The 24142-nt window shown below is 46.2% G+C and overlaps 1 protein-coding gene across 1 annotated transcript in view; it reads left to right on the plus strand.

Annotated features, from left to right (window-relative positions):
* The window catches only part of LOC146975614 (NACHT, LRR and PYD domains-containing protein 3-like), a 67672-nt gene extending 44838 nt beyond the window's left edge, over positions 1–22834 (plus strand). The window contains exons 6-7 of the mRNA XM_085794626.1: positions 22104–22150; positions 22290–22834. Coding sequence (XP_085650752.1) covers positions 22104–22150; positions 22290–22834 — 592 coding nt within the window. The remainder of the gene's footprint in view (positions 1–22103; positions 22151–22289) is intronic.
* The last annotated feature ends 1308 nt before the right edge of the window (positions 22835–24142 follow it).

Consider the following 24142-nt stretch of genomic DNA (forward strand, 5'->3'; position numbering starts at 1 on the left):
GCCGCCGCCGCCATAGTAGCAGCAGCAACAACAACATCCTTCTCTACAAACAAATGTTTTTCGTCCTAGTCTCAAAATGTGTCCACAAAAGCAAACGTAATGACTCACTGCGGAAAGCTTGCCAGGTTATAGTTACGGTTGCTAACGTAGGATTGGACAATAGCCGTTTGTGGGAGGAGTTGGCGAAGGGTCAATTGCAACAGTTTGACCTGAAGAGTCCCAGAGACTGTAGACACATGTTGAGTGTGGACACACTAAGAACAACACAGCAATAAGCAAACACGTCTGACTCTAGATGAGATGAAGCCACAAAGTGGCTCTTTAATGAGTGTTTCACTGAGCTCTAACAAACGTGTTGAGTGTGTTTCTTTCTTCATCAAACACTGAAACCTTCTTCTTCTTCTTCTTCTTCTTCTTCTTCTTCTTCTTCTTCTTCTTCTTCTTCTTCTTCTTCAAACACTTGTAGCCCGTGGGAATTGGATACGCACACATAGGACGCAATAACTGGGGTTTTATAGCTTTACTCTGGCTTGCAATAGGTCAGTCGGCCTAAATCAATAACCCCAAAAATCTGAGGGCTTTTCTCAGTTTTGATATTTGAAAAGAAATAAAGAAATAAAATACAAAATGTCCCAAAATACGGCAGTGGCCGAGGAACTAATCACACAGAACAACACAGCACAAGTTCACTAATGTAACCATTCAACAAACACAATTTGAAATGTACAGTCTACCAAAACAGACACTTACACTCAGGGTTCAAACTTAACTTTTTTGCTCACTGGCCAACTGGCTAGTGAGTTTTAAAAATCTACTGGCCAGAAAGATTTTTTACTGGCCAAAAATTATGTATAGCTGTTTTGTATATTTTTCACTGTGTTGAACTGTTATAATACACTCATAAGCATTTTTAACACATATCATAGCTATTAGCATATTTTTGTGTGGAATAAAGGAGTCAAAGTTTGCCTTTTTTCCCTAAAAGGTTTAGGGATGCACATGGTTAACCGTTTAACCATTAACCTATAACAAGAACTTGACCGAATAATACTATCAGTTATTTATATATATTTATTTATTAGCTCCTTATGTCGTCAACTCATGGGGGCGTGTCGACATGTGCAGACTTCCACTGCCTTCAGTCATATTATTTAGTAGCTAAAAGTTTCACAGGAGGACTGACACTGTGCACCATGAAGGAAGATCAGACAATAAATGTAGCTACAAGGACATAGATGTGCATCACCTGGAATAACGGCGCTGCAATAAAAAAAAAGAGGTGGCAGCTCTCCTGCAGCTCCACAGAGGAGCTGTCAGAGGAGCTCTGCTGCTCCTCTCTCTTCAGTCTGGTGTTTGGCTGCACTTTCAATAAGAGAAGTTCCATATGAGCGCGATCAGCAGAGACAGAGCACAATGGATGTGGCATTGATCAGATATCGCAGCGCACATGTTTATTTAACGGCAAAAAAAAAAAATTGGAGCGATGTTTTTTTTTGCCGTTAAATAAACATGTGCGCTGCGATATCTGATCAATGCCACATCCATTGTGCTCTGTCTCTGCTGATCGCGCTCATATGGAACTTTTCTTATTGAAAGTGCAGCCAAACACCAGACTGAAGAGAAAGGAACACACACGTGCGCCGCCAGCGTTGTAATAGGTCACAAATCATTGCTATACGGCATGTTGTCATGTTGTGAGCTTTAAGATCTGCACGACACCGGCTCACAACCCAAGCGTCACAGCCGGGTCGGGAGGAACAGTAACAACAACAAAGTAGTTTTTTTTTTCACTCGCCAGAGTGGCCAGTCAGCCGGCTTCCTTTACTCGCCAAAGCATCAAAGTTAGTCGCCACTGGCGACTGGCGACCGCTAATTTTGAACCCTGCTTACACTTCACCAATTGTCGTTCCACGTGTTGGAGTTTTCCTCACTTAGCACTGAAGTTAGCTGCTAACCGTGGTTGACGCCTAGCGTGTTCACATCCTGAAACGTATTTCCATTCTCTATCAATTACCATGTTCAGTCGCTTCACAAGCAGATAAGTTCCAGTTTACAATATTTTCCAACATGTGTTTGTATGTTTTTACCTTTTGATTTAAGCAACAGAGTGTCTATTAAAAGAACTATGTGGATAACTGTTGTGCTGGGACTCTTCACCCGTGAGCGTACTCCGGTTAGGGAATAAGGACACTGTTTTGACGTTTCAACTTCTTCCTTTATATGTAACGTTTTTGCAGCAGGTAAGTACACACACTCACATTGTGGGGCTGTCCCATTCCTCCACACTTGGCTCAGTGCACTTGGTTACGCACATACTTTGGTGACGTTTTGCCGGCGGAACGTATATTTACATATAGTGTGCAAGCATGGATTAAGTGGCCAAGCGTGTGGGGGGATATTTAAAAGCAATCGGAACACACTTGACAAGTGCAGCCTGTGCCATTGCGCACAGTAGCACAACTACGACACACACAGCACAGCAACAGTTTTAATAAACAGTGCTGCTGGATCAGTCTCATCTACTCCTAAAGTGTCTCTATGAGCAAGATTCAGATCATAAACATGTAAGCCCAACTCTGTAGGCTAAGTAAATAAAACAAAAAAGAAAAACGAAAAAATAAAAACATGAACAGAGCATGATGAATATAAAATATGACATTAAAAAGTCATAATTATGATATAGAAAGTTAATTTCATTTTATTGGGATTAATTCAATCGCATTTCCTAAACGGGCTTGTGGCTGCCGGTGACGGTTACACCCCGCCTTTCCGAAGCCCCGCCTTTCCGACAATAGACTTCCATTCATCGTAATAGCGGGGTTTTCTATTTTTTCTAAAGACCCCGCTACTCCGAAAAGGCCAGTGGGGGAAACCCCCCCACTCCGAACGGACAGACGGACCTAATCAGAAAGGAACCAGAGGCTGTGCAGTGCGCAGTGATCCTTTTTTCCTTTTTGGGGTCAAACGGATCATGTGCATAATTAACTGCAAAACAAGCAAATACTGTATTAATGACTTATAATGTTCATTATGCTTCTAGCCTGTCTAGCCTCTACCTGGTCTTTTTACTAAACTTAACCAACTCCTTTCTTCATTGCCTAAATCCAACCAAAGCATCTCCCTCAGTCAGCTGTCAGCACGAGCGGTGGCTGCAGCAGCCTCGCGCCCCTGTGAGCTCAAGCCGGCTTCAGCCGCGCTCGAGCGGAGGAGGGGGGGAGAAAAAGAAAAAAAGTGTATTTCTATTACTGTGTGGGAGATCTCCAACAACGGAGTCTGGGAGAAAGCAAGTGGGACAGATCTGCCCAGTCTCTGAGCAGCGCACGTTTCACAGACAAGCCACAAAGCAGAATGTAAACAACGTCACGCGGTTCAGCACCTTGGACAGCTGCGGGGGGGAGGAGGGGGTGTCGGAGTAGCGGTGTTTCGAAGTGGGGGTATTTCGGAACAGCGGGGTGTCGAAGTGGAGGTGTGTCGGAATGGAGAGCTGTCCCCGCCGGTGACGGCGGACTTCAACGTGGTGCATTGTGGGATTTATACTTGGCCAAATACCGCTCGGATGCGGTCTTACCACAAGTGTGGGTAAAGTGCAAATCAAGCGCGCTGCACTTTCAGTCGTTGGAGAAACGGGACACACTTGCGCACTGACACTAAGCCCATGAACGCGCACGCCAAGTGCCCAAGTGTGTAAGTGTGATCGAGTGTGCATATTGGGACAGGCCCTGTGTTACACACTGACTCTGAGGACCCCAGAACCCAAACATAGCTGCCCTGCAAACTGCCTAAGGACCCGAGAATGTAAAACATAGCTGCCCCGTAAACTGCCTGACTCAAACAGACTGAACCCAAAGGTGACTAAAAGTATTAACCTATTTCAAATCAACAATATTATATCAATATCATCAATTATATTTAACAAATCAACAGATTAATTAGGGTATATTTGCTCATCACAAAGGGAATTTATAACAGCCGCTCACTAAATGGCATGGCCACTTTGCAACCCTCAGGCCCACTTCCAGCAGAAGGAAAAACAACAACAACCCAAAATGCACTTTGCGGTAAAACCTAACAGGGCTCAGTGCTGCCACCCTGTGACCAAACAAAATAAGCAAAGAACACATTGTAACACATTAAAATCTTACATTGCAGTGTACAATAACATCTGGGTTTATTTACCATCCGGTTACACACTGAAACCTTCTTCTTCTTCTTCTTCTTCTTCTTCTTCTTCTTCTTCTTCTTCTTCTTCTTTGTGTGGGAGGGGTGTGAGAGGAAGAGCTGAGTGGATGAAAGACTTTTCTTCACTTTTTTTCCATTTTCTGTCCCTTGGTCTTTAATGGATTATTGTTTGTGGTTGTATAAGGTGTTAGGTTTTGTGTTTGGTGAGTTTATTTCAGTTTTACAGTTGTTTTGTGGGTCTTTCAGCTCAGCCTTTGTCTGGTTGGAGGGCCACGCAGACGCCAGTATGGCGACTGGTGGCTTCTCCAAGCTGTCACAGAGGCATGGCATCAAGACTGGTGCCGGGCTGTGCTTAATTTGTAAATCATAAGGTGCCGGAACGCAAAGTACATATGACAGCTCAGGGATGACGAGACGGGCACAGGTCCCGGAACATATGCGGCGCGCGGCGATGACATGCGATGCTGTGGGACACAAGCCTCAATTTCAAATAATAGGCTGTTATGACGATAACTTTCCTCTGGGGAAATTTTGAATGGGCCACGGGGCTACTGCCGGTTTTGCCATCTCTGTCAACATGGGAATCAAACCCACGATCTTAAGGTCAAGACAGAGCTGATCAGACAGACACATGATCATCTTTCTATAAGCACTGATACGGAGGAGCTGTAACCACATTAGGTTGCCTAATGTGTGTGTGTGTGTGTGTGTGTGTGTGTGTGTCACATGAAGTTACCTGTGTGTGTTAGAGTTTGGGAGAGGAGTGCGCGCTTCCGCGCGCATTTGTATGTTACCTGTGTGTTTTGATGTGTGTGTGTGTGTGTCTGTAACTGTAATCACATGAAGCTGGTTCTAGAGTCTGTGTTTGTGTGTGTGTGTATGTGACTGACTTGACACATGTTATGAGCTGCATCCTGTGTCAGTCTGATGTAGCTGTGTGTCTGTGTTTATAAACATTTAAACGAGCGCCAGGTGGATTGTTTATGAAGTTAACAAGCTCTGGCCTGAGAATCACAGAGGTTCCACGGCGATAGGGGCCCCCTAGGCTGAGACAGACAGAAACGTGGAGAAAAAGAGCGATTTTCTGCCTCTGCACCAGTCTCGCAAAAGGCTTAGCGTGACAAAACGGTAACTCCTATCAGAACAAAACACAGATCAACGTTGCTCTAAGGACTTCCTGAAAAATGTGGTACGATTTGGTGTTTCTACAGTAAATATTTTGGAGACGCTGGCAGTTTTAAATAATCGGTCCGTTCTGCTTCTCTCAGAAAATATTTGTATTGGAGTCAATGAGGAGCAGAGACAGACGTGGCCGCACTCAGAGGCTGATTCTGTAAATTCTGTAAGTCTCTCTGATATTTTGAGCACATGATATGAGAGATAACAAGTTTGTCTTACAAATTCTGAAAAAATCATGTGTGTAGAGTGTAAATTGTGGCCGGGCCGAGTGTGGAAAGAGAAAAAATCTGGAGTTTTTCTGGGCTCTCTCCCACTCTAACCGATGATGTCACGCGCTCTGACACGAACATTCCGTGCAATACACACCCATTATAATCTAATAATTTCTCCAAAAATGATCATGGTCATTGATCAGGGATTGATCAAAAACTATACGACCTATCAAAACGTGAAGTAATACACCAATACACAAGACTTGTGTCTACTGTTTAAAGTTTAAATGAAGTCTCTAGGTGAAAGTATGCCTGAGCAGTAGACGTTTGTTAAACTCCAATGATTGGTCTTTTTCGCTCTTTTTTTTTTGCCCGTCCCATTGACTTCAATGCAAAATTTTGCACAGTTTTTCGCGACGTCGTAAACTGTTGAGAAAAGTAATAGCACACCAATCCCGATCAAACCGCACGTTTTGATATATAATTTGTCGTCCGGAAGATGAAGAAAGAAAATAACTAGGAGAAAATCCACACAATAACAGTAGTGCCCGGGCTTTCATAGCTGTTGGGACCAGTGCCTGGTGTGATGGCCCGTGGCCCTAATTAGGCTATAGCCTACTCTGCACAGCACAGGCCAGAGATGGGGACTCGAGTTTGCGACTCGAACTCGAGTCGCACTTAAAGCAGATAACAGCGGCACGGCCGTTTCGGCTAATGCTGTGTTCAAGGCAGGCTTTTGAAACCGTAAGTTACAGCTTCAAGTCACAACTACGACTTGGTAGCGTTCCAGGTAACCCGTAGCTCGTGTTTTTACCGTCCTGTTGTCTGTGAAAGTTCCCTATAACGGCCACTCGTAACTTCCGACCCGTGAACTCGTACCAGATCGAACTGGTATGACTTCACAGGAAGGAAAAACACAAAGTACGAGTTTCCTTGAACGCACCATGAGTTAGCAGCCCCCGCCCTTGTCAGGCATCAATTGGTCCTCGTGCTACGTCACCACATTCACGCGCATCCCTTGGCTGCACACACAGCCCTTCATGCCGTTCTCTCCCCTCATTGGATAACACTTGTATCCCACAAGGAAAATTTTCTCCTCGGGTTACAGCAGAGCAGAGTGACGGAGAGACTCGTGTTTAGGCTGAAATACTTCATGTAAGTGATTGCTGACGGAAAATAGGACTATTTAGGACTTATATTAACAAAAACATTCCACTGATATCTGCTTTAAGTCGCACCCACAGAGACTTCAGACTTGACTTGGACTCGTGCCCTAAAGACTTCAGACTCGACTCGGACTTGTGTTTTGAGACTCGTGAACAATCATTGTTTTTTTGGCTCGTGCCTCCCTCCTGACAGGACGACCGACAATCTTTTCTTTTCTTTTTTTTGCCGTTAACACACCACTGGCGGAGCAGCGCCACATGGCTGGTAACGTTATTCAGATGGAGGTTAGATCTTCATATTGAACTCCTACAGAGTGCAGCCAAACACCAGTGTCTAAAGAGAGAGGAACAGCAGAGCTCCTCTGACAGCGCAGTCAGCTGCTGCGGGTGAGTGACAGGTGACTGTGAACTGGCTTTTTTTTTTTTTTTTTTTTTATAGCGGCACCGTCTGTAGAGGTACAATGTCCATTTGTTGTCAGACCTTCTTTCACGGGGACTAGCTGCTGCATAACTGGCACATATCAGGCTACTGTAGGCTAAATCCTCCTGTTTATTTATGTTTTTGCTGCGAAATATGACTGAAGGCATGTAGGCTATGTATGGAAGTCTGTACGTGTCGACACGCCCCCATGAGTTGACGGAGCTAATTAAAAAAATAATAACAACCAGTTCTTCTCTCAGAAACATGCGGTTCCAGAAAGGTTTTGCTGCACATAAAGATGTGAACTAGGTACCATACAGATCTTATGACCTATAATTAACAGCCTAAATCATTTTCCATGTTGTTCATCTGGGTTTTCTGAATTCAACAAAGCAAAAAAAGAGAGAAAAAGCCAGTGCAGAGGGGCAGAGCAGCTTTGATTCTTTCTTGACTCAGGATACAGTTTCCTTTAAAGGAAAGCTTTCATTGTGTGTTTTCTTCATATTGCATTGCAATATCCTGTTTAAAGTGATCATATAATAAACAACTAATCAATACTGTATACGTAGATAAAGGAGTGATAATAACCTACAGTAAATGCTTTGAATCTCTTAGATATAGCTGTGCAGTATATTTAGTAGACCGGATAGCAGCAGATTACAACCAGAAGAGACAGGAGACTTTTATTTTTTAGAGACTTGAGACTTGACTTGGACTCGTGACCAAAGACTTGAGACTTGATGAAGTCTCATCCCTCAAAGACTTGAGACTTGACTTGGACTCGTGACCAAAGACTTGAGACTTGACTTGGACTTGCAAAAAAAGACTTGTGAACATCTCTGGCACAGGCAAATGCTCACATAACCACAGGCGGTGCTTTACAGTCAGGGATTTTCTCAACAGGTCTAACTGGTAAAAACAAACAAACAAACAAACAAACAAACAAACAAAAAAGAGCTTATAATAAAAATTACACAAATCTTCCTATTATTCAAAGATTGGCATGGCGGCTTATTAGACAGTAGCCTATGCTCAGCTCAGTTGTGCAGCAAAACCTGAATTTTCCATAAGAAGCCAGGGGTAATAAGTCTGCATCACCTTGAACTGAGCTGCTGTCCAAACAGTTGTGCATCCCATCCCTCACCTGTCGCTGGACGTCCCACACTACTCTACACTCACTGCGCTCTCCTCTTCTTCTGAATCTCCCTGCAGTAAGCAGGCTGATGCCAGGGTCCCAGCCTGTTGCTTCGGCCAGTGTTTCCCACAGTTTCAAATAAATTACGTCCGCCACAAATAGATTTTTCGGCAATATCATTCCGTTAATTCATCTCGCTCGTTCGCCGTTATTGGCGTGCGCGCACACACACACACACATACACACACACAGGCAGATCAGTGCGTCAATTTCAAAAGATCTCCGACTCTTTCAAATGACGTTAAATCTTAATAAACAACATGGAATTATGGGGATTTGTTCTGTAAATTAATATATCCTATTATTATTTTATTTTAAACATTTTTAAAACGTTTCTTTTTATGAGAGGTGCCGGATCTGCCCAAATAAGTACCAGAACACAGGGAGGCCAAAATTAAGAGGTGCCGGATCTTGTTCCAGCAGGATCCGGCTCAAATTAACCCCTGGTGCCGGGTCCTCATGCAGCGTGAAGGAGCTGGCTGTGGGGGAGATTGTCGGGCACAGTTCGGTAAAGTCTGCTGCTCGTGTGAACAAGGCAGTGGTCTTGTTTTTGGAGAAGATGGAGCAGGTGAACATGCTGGTGGAGACAGGGATCACCGTGAATGGGTTGTTTGAGCCGCTGCTGCCACTGACGCAGCCGGCGACTCAGATCACTCTATGTAACGTGCCTCCGTTTATCAGTGATGAGTACCTGATTAAAGAGTTGTCTCGACATGGTAGGGTAATCTCGCCGATTAAGAAAATGCTGTCGGGGTGTAAGTCACCTTTGTTCACCGCAGGCAGCTCTTTATGATTTTGAACAACAAAGCGGAGGAGTTCATTTACTGCTTCATTGTGCGTGTAGATGATTTTGATTACACACTGTTTGCTACTTCTTGTCTGGCGAAATGTTTCGGCTGTGGTGAGGAGGGACATCTCACAAAAGCCTGCCCGAACCGGGCCAGCCTGGCTCAGCCACGCTCGGCCGGAGGGACGGCGGCTGCCGCCGCTGCTGCCGCCGCCGAGCAGCCTGTTCCTGCTGTGAGGTGCTGCAGGGCAGGATGGAGCGGGGGCTGAGCGACAGGTGGAGGAGAGACAGAACCAGGACGGTGATCGTACTGAGGTGAGGAGGGAGAGTGGTGTTGGTGAAGGTGGGGACATGGTGGCTGAGGAGACAGGTGAGGTTGGTGAAAGCGGAGGGGGAGCGGGTGAGGGGAGTGAAAACAGAGAGGAGACAGGTGAGGTGTGTGAAAATAAAGATGTGACAGGCGAGGGGAGTGAGAGCAGAGGGGGGACAGGTGAGGCGGAGGAAAACAGTCAGGGAACAGGTGAGGTGGGTGGGACAGGTGAGGTGTGTGAGGGCAGTGCAGAGGCTGAGGCTGTCGTCATGGAGACCTGTGAGTCTGAGAGGGCGCCTGTTCTTGCAAAGCGGCGCAGTAAGCGCAAGAACATGTCCAGTGCTTGGGGGGGGGGCTGGAGAGTCAGCTGACTGCTGCAGACAGCAGTCACAGTGAGGGCTGGGTGTCTGATTGTAGTGAAGCGTCTCACAGCCAGTTAACTGACAGTCAGGAGAAAAAGTTGTACCCTGAGAAAATGTTGAAGCTGTTTCTGCAGCGAAGGTGTGAAGGGCCTTGATCTGGAGCAGCATTTTCCAGAACGACTCACCTTTTATAACTCAGCAAGACAAGTCATTAAAAACAGAGCAACATCGGAGCTCACTGATCAGGAGATATTTAGACTGAAAAAACAGTTGCTTAAAGTTAGGAAACAACTTAAGTTGTAATGGTGATGAAGCTGCTGGTTTTATTTTTATCCTTAACTGTTTGTGTTCATATCATCTCCCTCATGGATTCTTTTAGAGTGGGGATGTTAAACGTAAACAGGGCCAGAGAGTCAAAGAAAAGGGCACTGGATTTTGACACAGCACGAATGAAGATAGATAGATAGATAGATAGATAGATAGATAGATAGATAGATAGATAGATAGATAGATAGATAGATAGATAGATAGATAGATAGATAGATACGTAGATAGATAGATAGATAGATAGATAGATAGATACGTAGATAGATACGTAGATAGATAGATAGATAGATAGATAGATAGATAGATAGATAGATAGATAGATAGATAGATAGATAGATAGATAGATAGATAGATAGATAGATAGATAGATAGAGAATACTTTATTCATCCCTAGCAGGGAAATTCAAGTTAGTCCAGTAGCTCACACAACAATGACACAAAAAAGATGAACACAAAAAAGATTTTAACAAGTGTTATATAAAACGATTGCAGCAGGAACAAATGATCTCTTAAATCTTTCAGTTCTGCAGGTCAGGGAGATGAGCCTTTTACTGCGGCTGCTCCTCTGACCTGAGAGGGTTTTGTGTAGAGGGTGTTGGGGGTCACCCAGGATGGTCTTCAACTTACACCCCATCCTCCACTTAACCACAGCCTCTACCAGCTCCGCTCCCTTCCCCATCACAGAGCTACATTTTTTGATGAGCCTGTCTAGTCTGTTCCTGTCCCTGACCTTGATGTTGTTACCCCAGCAGACAATAGCAAAGAATGTAACACTTGCAATGACAGACTGATAAAACATAGGCATCATTACATTACAGACATCAAAAGACCTGAGTCTTCTTAAAAAGAAGAGCCCGCTTTGTGTCTTTTTGTACACGTCATTTGTGTGTACGGACCAGTCCAGCCTGTCATCAAGGTGTACTCCAAGGTACTTGTATGACTGAACCCTCTCAATGTCCACCCCATCCACGGTCACAGGCCGTAAGGATCTTTTGGACCTGCCAAAGTCAATAATCATTTCTTTGGTCTTTGATGTATTAAGCAACAAGTTGTTCTTGTTGCACCAGTCTGTGAACGCCCCCACCAGGTCCCTGTATTCATCTTCCTGTCCCTTCTTCACACATGACACTATGGCCGTGTCGTCAGAGTACTTCTGAACATGGCAAGATTCAGATGTGGATGTGAAATCTGCAGTGAAAAGTGTGAAGAGGTAAGGTGAGAGCACAGTACCTTGTGGTACTCCTACACTGCTCACCACTGTGTCTGACATGCAATTCCCCAGCCTCACATACTGTGGCCGCTCTGTAAGATAGTTATAGACCCACAAGATGATGGTTGGATCTACACCCATCTTCTCCAGCTTTCCTCTCAGAATACTAGGTTGAATTGTGTCACTGGAAAAGTCTAGCCCAGGTTCATCCAGGTAAGAGTAAATCCGATGCAACATGTAGATGATTGCATCGTCCACCCCAATGTTCTCCCGGTATGCAAACTGCAAGGGGTCCACAGAATGCTGTACTTGAGGTCGAAGGTGGCAAAGTAGTAGTCTCTCCAGAGTCTTCATAATATGAGAAGTCAGGGCTACTGGTCTGTAGTCACTGATTCCTGCTGGCCTCGCCACTTTGGGAACCGGCACCAGGCACGAGGTCTTCCAGAGAAGAGGGATCCTACATGACTGCAGGCTCAGGTTGAAGATGGTATGGAGAGGCACAGCCAGCTCAACAGTAGATGATAAGCAAGAGGGAAAAAAAATAAACTGTGACGGCTGCGCAGCGGCCGGCGGCCGTCCTGCCGCACCGGGCGTTCTGGTATTCTCCAGAACGTCCAGATTGCCAGTCCGCCCTTGGCTACAGGTGTTCTCTCTCTTTTCTCTCTCTACCTCTCTTTTCCGTCATCAAGCGGCACCAGTGTAGCCCCCCGCCGCCACCACCGCCGCCCATCTCTCTCTCTCTCTCTCTCTCTCTCTCTCTCTCTCGTCTGTCATTTTAAATGAGAGGCGATACTAGGAGCGGTACCGCCGGGCCATCGTTTTAAATCACGGACTGAAAAACAGCCGTTCGTCATTTAAAAATAAAATTGCGGACTTTGAGAGTCGGTCTTGGAGAATATTGGAACGTTACAGCCTCTGGTCACAGCGGTCCTGGTCACGTAATGAGCGCTCATCTTGACGAGGAAGTCTTCTCTCCCGGCGTAAAACTACGTCAATAGCTTCCCATCACAGTCCGCACCTTGCAGAGTTTGAGCTGTACCTCAGTTTCACTTGTTTTCACTTGACAGAGTTTCACACAGAACTTTTTGTTGAGTCTTTCCATGTTTCTCCTTCTGTGACAGTACAAAGGGAACATTTACATTTTTTCAGACAAGACGGTTGTCTTATTAAAGCAGAAGTAAGTGATATATTTGTGTTAATATAAGTCTTAAATAGTTATATCTTCCGACAGCAATCACTTACATAGAGTGTTTGGACCGAAACACGGTCTCTCAGTCACTCTGCTCTGCTCTGAGCCGAGGAGAAAACATTTATCGTATCCTACAGTTTTTATCCAATGAGGAGAGAGAACGGCATGCAGGGCTGTGTGTGCAGCCAAGGGACGCCGTGAATGTGGTGACGTAGGGACGAGGACTGTTATGGTGCGTTCAAGGAAACTCGTAACTCGTGTTTTTCCGACCTGTGAAGTCGTACCAGTTCGATCTGGTACGAGTTCACGGGTCGGAAGTTACGAGTGGCCGTTATAGTGACTTTCTCAGGTAAAACAGGTCGGAGAAACACAAGTGGGTTGCCCGGAACGCTACAAAGTCGTTAAGTTGTGACTTGAAGCTGTAATTTACGGTTTCAAAAGCCGGCCTGGAACGCAGCATTAGCCAAAACGACCGGATCGCTTACTTCTGCTTTAACTATTCGATTTTTTTTTAACAGAACGACTATTATTTACACTGAGCACAAGTTATATTTGAATGGTAGGCCTACCAAAACTTTATTATTGTGAATAATTCCTTAGTTTCAGGTGTCTACCTCATTTTATTTAAATGTAGCTATGTTTAATGCCAGAGACAAATGAAGGAAAGAAAAACCTAAAAAACCTTAAGTCTTTATTTTGGTGTTGTTTATCCTTATTTTACTCAGCTGTTTGCACTTTATGCTACTGTAACGCCGGTGAAAAGTTAACTCCTGACAAGTCATGGTTGGCCCACCAGCACAGGAGCTGGTCAGGTCAGCTGAGCCAATCAGCCATGCTCTGCGTCACTCAGGGGGCGTCTCTTTTCCCCCGGTGACGGAAGAAAACGTACCTGGCTCACAGAGCATGCCAGCAAGGCAGCCGTCCACTACTCGCGGCACTTCGCTATTCACACATCCACGACTAAAGAGCAGAGATACAGACACGGGAGGACTGAAGCGGAAAGTTGGAGCTGTACTGCAACAGCTGGAAGTCAGTGACTGAAGAGGAAGCCGGAAAAACTCATATGTCACGTTCCAACTGAAGAAGAAGCTGTTTACCTGCCTGCTCGGATGATGTGATGCTGTGCTGCTGCTGCTGCTGAAGAGGATTTGTGCTGGATTTGGACAGAACACTGGTCAGGTTAAAGATAAAGATGAAGACAAAGGAATTCAACTGACATGGATGGCGAGCTACCCAGAAGAGCAAAGAAGAACTAGAAAATTTCCTCCGGTTTTGCCATCTCTGTCAACATGGGAATCAAACCCACGATCTTAAGGTCAAGACAGAGCTGATCAGACACATGATCATCTTTCTATAAGCACTGATATGGAGGAGCTGTAACCACATTAGGTTACGTGTGTGTGTGTGTGTGTGTGTGTGTGTGTGTGTGTGTGTGTGTGTGTGTGTGTGTGTGTGTGTGTGTGTGTGTGTGTGTGTGTGTGTGTGTGTGTGTGTGTGAGTGAGAGTGAGGAAGATATAAGTATATACAAAAAGTTCTGACCTGACAACTGTATGAAATGTGTGTGTGTTGGACGTGTGTTTCTGTTTGTGTATGAGTGTAGGATTTGTGTGTGGTTAGTGTGTGTCCATTTGTGTGTGTGTTTGTTGTGTGTGCATGTGTGTCTGTTTGTGTGTAATTGTGTAAATCGTGTATGTGTTTGGTAAGTGTATGTGTGTATGTTTGTTGAGTGTGTGAGTGAGTGTGTGTGTGTGTGTGGTAGTTAGTGTGTGTCCATTTGTGTGTGTGTGTGTGTGTGTGTGTGACCGACAGACAGACAGAGAGAGAATGTGTGTGCGTTGCCATGGTGACGTTGCCATGGTGAGGTTACCATGTAACTGGTGGCTGGTGGCTATATGGCATGATGGCGGCTTTAACCATAGGCTTTAACTGCTCTGTGACACCCTCAAACAGATCTAATGTACGACAAATCTGTACGAGCAAAAGGTTTACATTTTCCGAACCATAAGACCTTGCTGAACGCGTCCATGTCACTTTGGTGTTTCTAGAGTAATAAATGTTGATTGTGTCGCAGGTTGGAAACTTTGGGACGTTTAGAAAATCAGCGCCTTCTTTTGAATGGGAGTCAATGAGAGGAAGGGAGGGAACTGGTCGCACTCAGAGGCTCTGAGTTTAAATTGTGTAAGTCTCTCTGGTTTTTTGAGCACATGAAGAGATCGAGGATGAGCTTGTCTACAAACGTGGCGAAAATTATGTGTGTAGAGTGTAAATTGTGGCCGGGCCGACTGTGGAAAGAGAAAAAATTAGGGCTGCCCCCAAATAGTCGACCAAGCACTGGTCGACCAAAAAATCATTAGCCGACCAAAATTTCATTGGTCGATTGGTCGCAGGAAAAAAAAAAAACATTTAGAGCCGTGTCTTGTCAAAATTAAGCCAACATCAATGACTGAACTGTATATGAAAGGTTATGGGGCTTTTATTTTGAAGGGCCAGATACAGGAAGTCGTGACGTGACACTTTAAAAAAACATGGCACGGCAGTCTCTCTCGTATCACCGCTGTCACCATTAGCGGTGCTGTCTGAGCCCCGGTCCCGTCCCACAGTGCTCACCGGCGGTCAGTCTCAGTGTCACGGAGCGGATCCATGATAGTCCCCACTGCAGTCAGAGACCCGCACCCATAGACATATGTCTATGCCCGCACCGCTCCACGCTGCGGACCCCCACCCCCGCACCCCCGTCACACAGCCTGAGCTCAGTAACTTTTTACCCTCCTCATCTACTGTGTTTATTGGTGATAAACGGGCATTCTGCCGGTACTAACGGTGAAACCCGACCGGCTTGTTGTTGAATCTCGGACCCAACATGGCCGGAGTCACGAGCATTAATTAATTAATTCTCAACCTGACCGCGGGTGAAAAAAAAAAATATATATATATATATATATTTTTTTTTTTCTCCCCTCAAGGTGGGGGGTCGATTAGTCGACTAATCGCCATAAGTGACGACTACTGGTCGACCAACAAAATCTCTTTCGTTTTTCTGGGCTTTCTCCCACTCTAACCGATGATGTCACGCGCTCTGACACGAACATTCCGTGCAATACACACCCATTATAATCACCACATGTTGTTGTTGTTTATATTGATAAAAAGATACAAAGTAGCCAACGCTACAACCAAGTCCGTGTTGAAAATTTAACTTGACTTTTATTTTGAGCAACTGAGATGAATTAAAAACCACGATGTGACAGATGCTCGTTAATCAGCTGTGTAAACAGAAACAGTCAATGACAGACAGACCTGTTATTGTTATATCACACACACAAACTTCCAACATCTCCTGCACCAGAGCATGACCGGACGGCTCCTCAGTCTCTCTCTGCCGGACACCGGAGGGGGGTGGGCGGGGGGGGGGGGGGCTCCTACCTGTCCAGATGCAACTGATCTGCGGCGGAGTCTCCATCAGCCGAACCATGCCAGCGGTGCTGATGGTTATAAAGTCGCGTTCGCAGCAGTAATATGCCTATATGATTTCTCCTCAATCACTTGTGTTTAGTAAACTGCAGGAGCATTTCATGAGATCGCTGGGTTTCCTGACGTGGTCGGTGACACGTGTGTCTGCAGCCTCCATCCACCGGGATGACGCTTATCAATCACAAAAACTATCAATCTATCAATGTCCAGATATTTAATGTTGCCGTCCTCTCCCTGTTCAACGCGGTAATGTCAGTAAAGTCCCTCTTCTTGGCCGTCTTCCGTGTCTCCATGTCGTAAAAGGGGCAGGGCGACGCCTCTAAAGCAGGAATATATCGGGGCGTGACATTTAAATGACGCTCGTTTTCAGCCGCCGGATTTATCACCACCACGCCGGTTCTACGCCAAAATCAGCAGCGTACACACTTTTAGTAAATCACACGTGACACTTGGCATAGATGTAAGCACAGGTAGCAGCTACCTGCAGGGCGTTTCCGCCTGACGCGCCTCCGACGGCGCCAGCAGGGAAGCTGCAGGGTCATCAGCCGGGAGCCACTCTTCATTGATGTTTCGCTCCATTATTCCCGGAACATCTCGCGGTGGTGGAGCCAACGGTAGGGACGTCTCCCTACCGCCCCCTGCAGCTTCCCCTAGGACCCTTGCTTTCCCCACGCCTTGTCCTTTCTTTTCAGCCAGAGCCAAAAGCTTGCTCTTTCTGCCTCTTCTGCCAGTTCCTTGAAAGCCTTCTTCAACTTTGGCCCTGACCACTCCTACATTCCTCAGGAACCGCTGGATGGAGGTTCCGATGAACCCTCTGCAGCCAACCTCCACGGGGCAGATGATGGTTGCCCATCCCGCCTCCCGGCACTCGGCTACTAGATCGGTGTATTTAGCCTTCTTTCTTTCGTAGGCTGCCTCCATTCCTCCCTCCCAGGGGACAGTGAGCTCTGCCATGACCACTGCGTGGGCTGAGGGGGACCATAGGATGATGTCTGGTCTCAGAGAAGTTGTTATTATTTCAGTCGGGACCTTGAGCTGCCGATCAATGTCCACTCTTAGGTTCCAGACAGCTCCAGGTGTCAGCAATGATCTTCTCTCCCTCTGGGCGATGTTCTGAGCCCCTGCTCCTTGTCCAACGAAATGGATCAGCTTCTGTGATGATGCAGGCTGTTCTTTGGTTGCTTCCAGCCTGCGTGCTTCAAGGACTTCTGCCAACTTCCACAGTACCTGGTCGTGGCGCCACCTGTAGCGACCCTGAGTCAGAGCTGTTTTGCAGCTAGACAAGATGTGCTGCAGGCTTGGGTTTGGGGCATTGCAGAGTTGGCAGTGTTCTTCTGTGCTATACCACCGACACAGGTTGCTGGGACTGGGAAGGGTATCGTAGGTGGCCCGGATGAGGAAGCTTAACCTAGCCTGGGGCATCTTCCAAATGTCCGTCCACTTGATGGCACCTCTGCAATTACCAGGTCTTTCCTCTCTTTCCGTGTCGCCTTCGACCAAAACTTGGGAGCTGGTTCCGACCCCAGACCAGACCATACACTGATATTTACACCAGAATGTACACCAGATCCTGCGCAAGTTTGATAAATGAGGGCCACTATCACAAGAGACACCTGTCGATCTATTAAAGACCTGGAGACTGAAATTGTGGAATGTAGGCGCTTAGTGGTTCCACAGGAAATCGAGGACATGTTGAAATCCTCAAGTCTAAAAAAAATGGCTTTAGCCAACCTGCTAGATACCAAAGTACAAGGTGCACTGGTCCGGTCCCGGGTTCAGAATATCACGGAGATGGATGCTCCCTCTAGCTTCTTTTTCTCCCTGGAAAAGAAGCATGGACAGAGGAAAGTAATTCATTCCTTGTTGTCTGACACAGGAGAGGAGTTAAGTGAACCTGGCCAGATACGAAGGCGAGCTGTTGAGTTTTACTCGTCTCTCTTCACCAGTGAGTATGAGGAGAATGACACACTGTGCGAGGGGTTCTGTGGTGAACTTCCTCAGCTCTCCACGGAGACCAACTCACAGCTGGAACAGCCCTTAGAGCTGGAGGAGCTGCACACCGCTCTGCAGAGCATGCAGGGACGGCGGTCTCCTGGCGTCGATGGCCTGACTGTTGAATTTTACAAGGCCTTCTGGAGCATCATAGCACCTGATGTGTTAGAAGTGTTTAATGAAAGTCTGGCCTCAGGTTCTCTTCCACTGTCCTGCCGTAGGGCTGTGGTAGCTCTTTTACCAAAAAAAGGCAATCTGCAGGACATCAAGAACTGGCATCCTGTGTTTCTTCTGTGTACAGATTACAAGATCCTGTCCAAGGTTTTGGCTAACAGGTTGAGGGAAGCTATCGAGCAGGTCATCCACTGGGACCAGACCAACCCATTCGGGATGTTTTGGAGGTCTGCAGCTCATTGGGCATCAAGACTGGTCTCATTTCGTTGGACCAGGAGAAGGCGTTTGACCGTGTTGAACACAGCTTCCTCTGGAAGATCATGGGGAGGTTTGGGTTCAGCACTGGTTTTATCGCCAAGATCCAGGTGTTGTACAGTAACATTGAGAGTATGCTGAAGTTCAATGGCAGTCTGTGTGCTCCTTTCAGGGTGCATAGAGGCATCCGGCAGGGCTGTGCTCTGTCTGGGATGCTCTATGCACTCTCCCTGGAACCCCTCCTCTGCAAAATCCGCACAAGCATCGATGGCCTGATTTTACCTGGTTTTAACAAGAACATTGTTTTATCGGCTTACGCTGATGACTTCATCGTCCTAGTAAAAAAGGGATGTTGACATTTTAATTAGGGCTGTCAGTTTAATGCGTTAATTAGATTAATTAATTACACTGCAAATGAATGCGTTATAAAAATTAACGCAATTAATTCTGAGATTCTGAGTGGCAATTTGGCCCATTGAATGACCCGTAGACTACTTGGCAGTGGCACGTCACGGTAGCACTAGCACCAAGGAACTTGTCCGGGCGTGTTGGTCACTTCCCACCAGCGTCGCTAGTCCAAGCAGGGTGACAACAGACATGGATGCGACTCACAGCCCAGACGCACTGCCCGCGGAAGCGGAGCAGGAGCAGCTCATTCTCACAGACGCTTGACTGGTCATACAGGGAGCTGTTTCTCCTGCTCTCTCTGCGCCGGTCAAACACGACTCCACTTGCATCAGGTCTGTCTCTAGCTCTATATGAATGGATGTGTGTGTGTGTGTCGTGTGCAGACGCAACTGACAAATATTTATAGATGGATGAGCACCAACTTAATTAATCATCATTTAATTTTATTTTCAAAATTGCCCGGATTCTCTCGCCTTTTCTGTGCCCGACTTCCTGTCTGGTACGATCTGGCTCGCGTAAAAAATTGAACAGACTCCAAACTGAAGCGCTGCAGCGGCCGCCCCACAACCCGAGATGTGCGACCAGGCAGACCGGTTAACATGGGCACTGATCAGAAACTGCCTCCGCTCCACGCTGCGCGTCGGTTTATGAAACGCACTTCACCAATAAAAATGTGGATTTAAAATCTTCTCTTCTTAGTGTATTCAATTGATTAGTCATGCAATACAATTTTGTAATGTCCTAGAAATCGAATTCTTTATCTGGGTACCTTTAGCAGAGATTAAAATGCGATTAATTAGATTAATTAATTACAAGTCCTGTAATTAATTAGATTAATATTTTTAATCGCCTGACAGCCCTAATTTTAATTGAATTAACTGATTCTTTTAACACTTTGTCCGCAGCGAGGGTGAACTGGAAAAAAAGTGAAGCCCTTGCTGTTGGTGGATGGTGTAACGGCCTTCCTGTTCTTCCACAAGGTTTAACCTGGAAAAAAGACGGTCTCAAATACCTTGGTGTCTTCCTGGGGAATGAAGTAATGGTTAAAAGGAACTGGGAGGAAAACTAAATGGAAAATTTAAAGGGGACATATTATGCTCATTTCTGCTTCTTGACATGGTACCTTGATGTGTTAGTAACATGCTTTGGTCAGAAAAACCAAAAGATTGAGCACAGCTGGGTTCTCTACACACCAGTTTCACAGCCCTGCTCTAAACGGTCGGTTTAGAAGCTTCGCTCTGGTAGCTGAGGTAACCATGGTAACCACGGGAGTGAGGGCTTGAATATCACCCGGCTTGTGATGTAATAAGCCGGGTGAAATTAATACAGCTTGTTAAGAGACACATTTTCTTACTATGGCAGTTTACAAAATATTGACGTAGATGTCAAAACTGACGTTTAAGGGGTGAGGAGGCACTCCGGATACGCAAATACACATACTAAAACAATGAAAAAGTGAGTTTTGCATAATATGTCCCCTTTAATGCATGGAAATGGCTGCTCCCTCAGATGTCTTTCAGAGGTAGAGTTCTTGTGCTGAATAATCTAGCCTGAAACAATGTAGCCTCACTGCTGTGGCACCATCTGGCCTGTTTGGATCCCTCATCAGGTTTTTTATCCCAGATCCAGGAAAAAATAGTAAACTTCATTTGGGATGGGTTGCATTGGGTGCCACAAGGGGTGCTGTTTCTGCCGAGAGAGGAGGGGGGACAGGGCCTCATCCACTTGGCCAGCAGAACTGCCACTTTTAGATTACAGTTTATACAAAGGTTTTTAACAGGACCGGCAGATCTTGTGTGGAGAGAAGCAGCCAGCTGCATCCTCAGACGTGTGAGTAATCTGGGACTGGATGCTGCACTGTTTTTAACTGATTCCAGTTTTTTAAAGTTAAAGGGGTTGCCTGTGTTTTATCAGGGTGCTTTTAAATCATGGGCCCTGTTTAAATGTAGTCCTAGAAAAAGCTCTAACTCTCTGTACTGGTTGATAAAAGAGCCGCTGGTCTATGGGGCCAGGATGGATGTCTACTGCGGAGCCACGCCTGGACTGACGGCAGCCTTACTGAAGGAATAGATCCTGGTCCTGAAGCAGGTGGTGGACGCTGCAGGGCCAGAGTTGACTGATGTCCAGGCTGTGAGTTCCTTGCTGGGCTTCCAGTCCACCAGGGTGGTGGTGAAGGTCCTGGAGGCATGGAGACAGAGGCTCTCTGGGAGGGAAAGAGCCCTATTGATGGAGTATGGCCGTGGGACTGAGCCAAATGACGCAGACCCCTTTCCTGAGGTCTCGTTGACCCCCCAGTTTGGAGAGACAAGTGGGCCTCTCCTCAAGAAACCAGACAAACTCATCCTGCAGGCAACAGACAGGAAGGTTTTCTACAGGAACTGTGTGAAGGTGTTGAACAGGAGAGCAATGAGTGGCAGAGCGCCCTCAGCATGGACTGACAGACTGGGGGGAGGGGGTCAACAGTGGAGGGTTCTATATAAACCCCCCCTCAGAAAGCGTACGGCCGACCTCCAGTGGAGAATTTTACACGGTGCCATTGCCACGAATGCTTTTATCTCTGTTTTAAACCCAGATGTGTCAAACCAGTGCCCTTTCTGTCACCTGCATGAAACAGTGTTTCATGCTTTTAGCGAGTGTATGAGACTCACTGAGCTTTTCACTTTAACAAATATTTTTTATCTTTTTAATGAAGCTTTTTGCAAAACACTGTTCATTTATGGTGTTAGGTACAGGAAAGCAAACCAGAAGAAATGGCAGCTTCTGAATTTTATGTTGGGTGAAGCAAAGTGGGCCATTTATGTGTCCAGAAAGAGTAAGAAAAAACCGGAAAATGTATCTGACATGTAAATAAAGTGTGTTTGGAAGATTATCAAATCTTCTTCTTCTTCTTCTTCTTCTTCTTCTTCTTCTTCTTCTTCTTCTTCTTCTTCTTCTTCTTCTTCTTCTTCTTCTAACTTTCTTGGTGCATTGTGGGATATCTGGTCTGGTAAGTGCCACCTGTTCTGTCTCCATCACTGTGCAGCTTGAGAGTCAGAGAGTGAAAGTGTGTGTCTCACACTGAAGTGTTTCCTCCTCGTCTCCTCCTGCTCTGTATCATCACTAGATAAAGACTCCAGCTCCTTCTTCTCTGTGCTCAGTGTTCATCCATACATACAAGCCTCCATGTGAACACAGTGATAAAACAGTGTGTGTGTGAGAGCCATGTAATGTCCATGTGTGCATGCTGACAGAGAACGTGCTGCTCTGACCCCCCTCCTCCTTTCAGGGTGGAGCCTGCTGGATTCCGATGGTTGGCACCAGGTCTGAGGAAGTGTAAGTGTGTTTTTACTTTGAGCAGCACATTCAACCATCTTCACACTGTCACATCACTGACGTCATTAGTCTTCATCAAACTGTCAATAACTGATCACATGATCAATAACTGAAGCTCTTGTCTTGTTCTCTCCATCAGATTCCTGTCGACTCACAATCGACACAAACACAGTGAACGCAAAGATCAAACTGTCTGACAACAACAGGAAGGTGACACGTGTGGAGGAGCATCAGTCATATCCTGATCATCCAGACAGATTTGACCAGTTGTCTCAGCTGCTGTGTTCAACTGGTCTGACTGGTCGCTGCTACTGGGAGGTCGAGTGGAGAAGAGATGTTTTTATATCAGTGAGTTACAGAGGAATCAGCAGGAAAGGACAAAGTGATGACTGTGTGTTTGGATGGAACAATCAGTCCTGGAGTCTGTTCTGCTCTGATGGTGCTTACTATGTCTGGCACAATGACAGAGAGACACGTATCTCCTCCCCCTTCTCCTCTTCCTCCTCTGTCTCTCACAGAGTAGCAGTGTATGTGGACTGTCCTGCTGGCTCTCTGTCCTTCTACAGAGTCTCCTCTGACTCACTGATCCACATCTACACCTTCAACACCACCTTCACTCAACCTCTGTATCCTGGGTTTAGACTCTGGCCTGGTTCCTCAGTGTTGTGTTGTTGTGTTGAGTGAATCAGAGTCTCCTCCTGTCACAGGAACCTTCTCACTTGAACAGACAGTTCAGTCTCTACATTAGTGGTTCCCAACCCCCGGTCCGCGGACCGGAGCTTTTCCTACCGGGCCGTGAAATGGCTCATAACATTTTTTTATTATTATGAACCATTTCGCCCGGCCGCGGTCGGCCCCCCTACGGCCGGCCGCGGGTGTCTGTGAGCGCCCCTATGATGGCTTGGCAGATCATATGTTCCTGACACTGGTACCCGCCCGGACTAATTAGCAATGCACAGGTGCCATGTGCAGGTTAGGGGTGCAGCATTAGCCTATGCAGAGATGAGTGGACCTCAGCAAACCTCCATGAGCCGTTTCTTTGCGGGTTGTTCGAGTAAAAGAAATAGTGATGAACAAGTGGAAAATGCTACCAAAAAAAAAAGCAAACAGAGCTTCACTCGCAAGTATGACACTGGTCACACACCCCATTGTGTGTTTTATGTGGAGAAACGCTCGCCAACGAAGCAATGAAGCCATCCAAACTCCAAAGGCACTTAACTTCAAAGCATCCTTCTCACAAAGATAAACCAGTGGATTTTTTTGACAGGAAAAAACGTGAGTTGGATTTGCAGAAGCAAGTTTTAAAAGCCATAACATCAGCTAACTTAGCTGCAACGAGGGCTTCATATCTCGTTGCTCACCGGATCGCCAAAGCTAAAAAGCCCTTCACAATAGGAGAGGAGCTAATACTGCCCGCTGCAAAAGACATCTGTCTCGAACTTTTGGGGGGGAAAGCAGCTGACATGGTGGGAAAGGTTCCACTTTCCAACAATACTGTTGCCAGGAGAATCGATGATATTGCCAGGGATATTGAGGAACAATTGCTGGACAGAATAAAAGCATCTCCGTGGTACGCAATACAAGTGGACAAATCCACTGATGTAGAAAATGAGGCAATAATGTTAGTGTACGTCAGATATGTGCATCAGGATGCGGTGCATGAAGATTTACTCTGTTGTCTTTCACTTCCGAGCTCAACCACCAGCTCAGAAATATTCAGAGTGTTGAAGGAATACGCTGCAGGCAGACTGGACTGGTCCTTTTGTGTTGGGTCTGTACTGACGGGGCTGCCGCGATGACGGGCCGGTTGTCGGGGTTTAACGCCAAACTGAAAGAAGTGGCACCGGAATGCGAGGCAACTCACTGCATGCGGCGGCGGTGGCGTATGAGTATCGCTTTTACCGTGCCCTGCTGTCATGCATGCGCGCTTCTCTCTCTGTGTGTGTGTGTGTGACGGCTAATAACGGAGAAAGAGCGCTATGATCAATGAAT

The sequence above is a fragment of the Trachurus japonicus genome, chromosome 13, assembly GCF_045865225.1.
Source record: "Trachurus japonicus isolate A0001 chromosome 13, Traja_1.0".
Taxonomy (NCBI): Eukaryota; Metazoa; Chordata; class Actinopteri; order Carangiformes; family Carangidae; genus Trachurus; species Trachurus japonicus.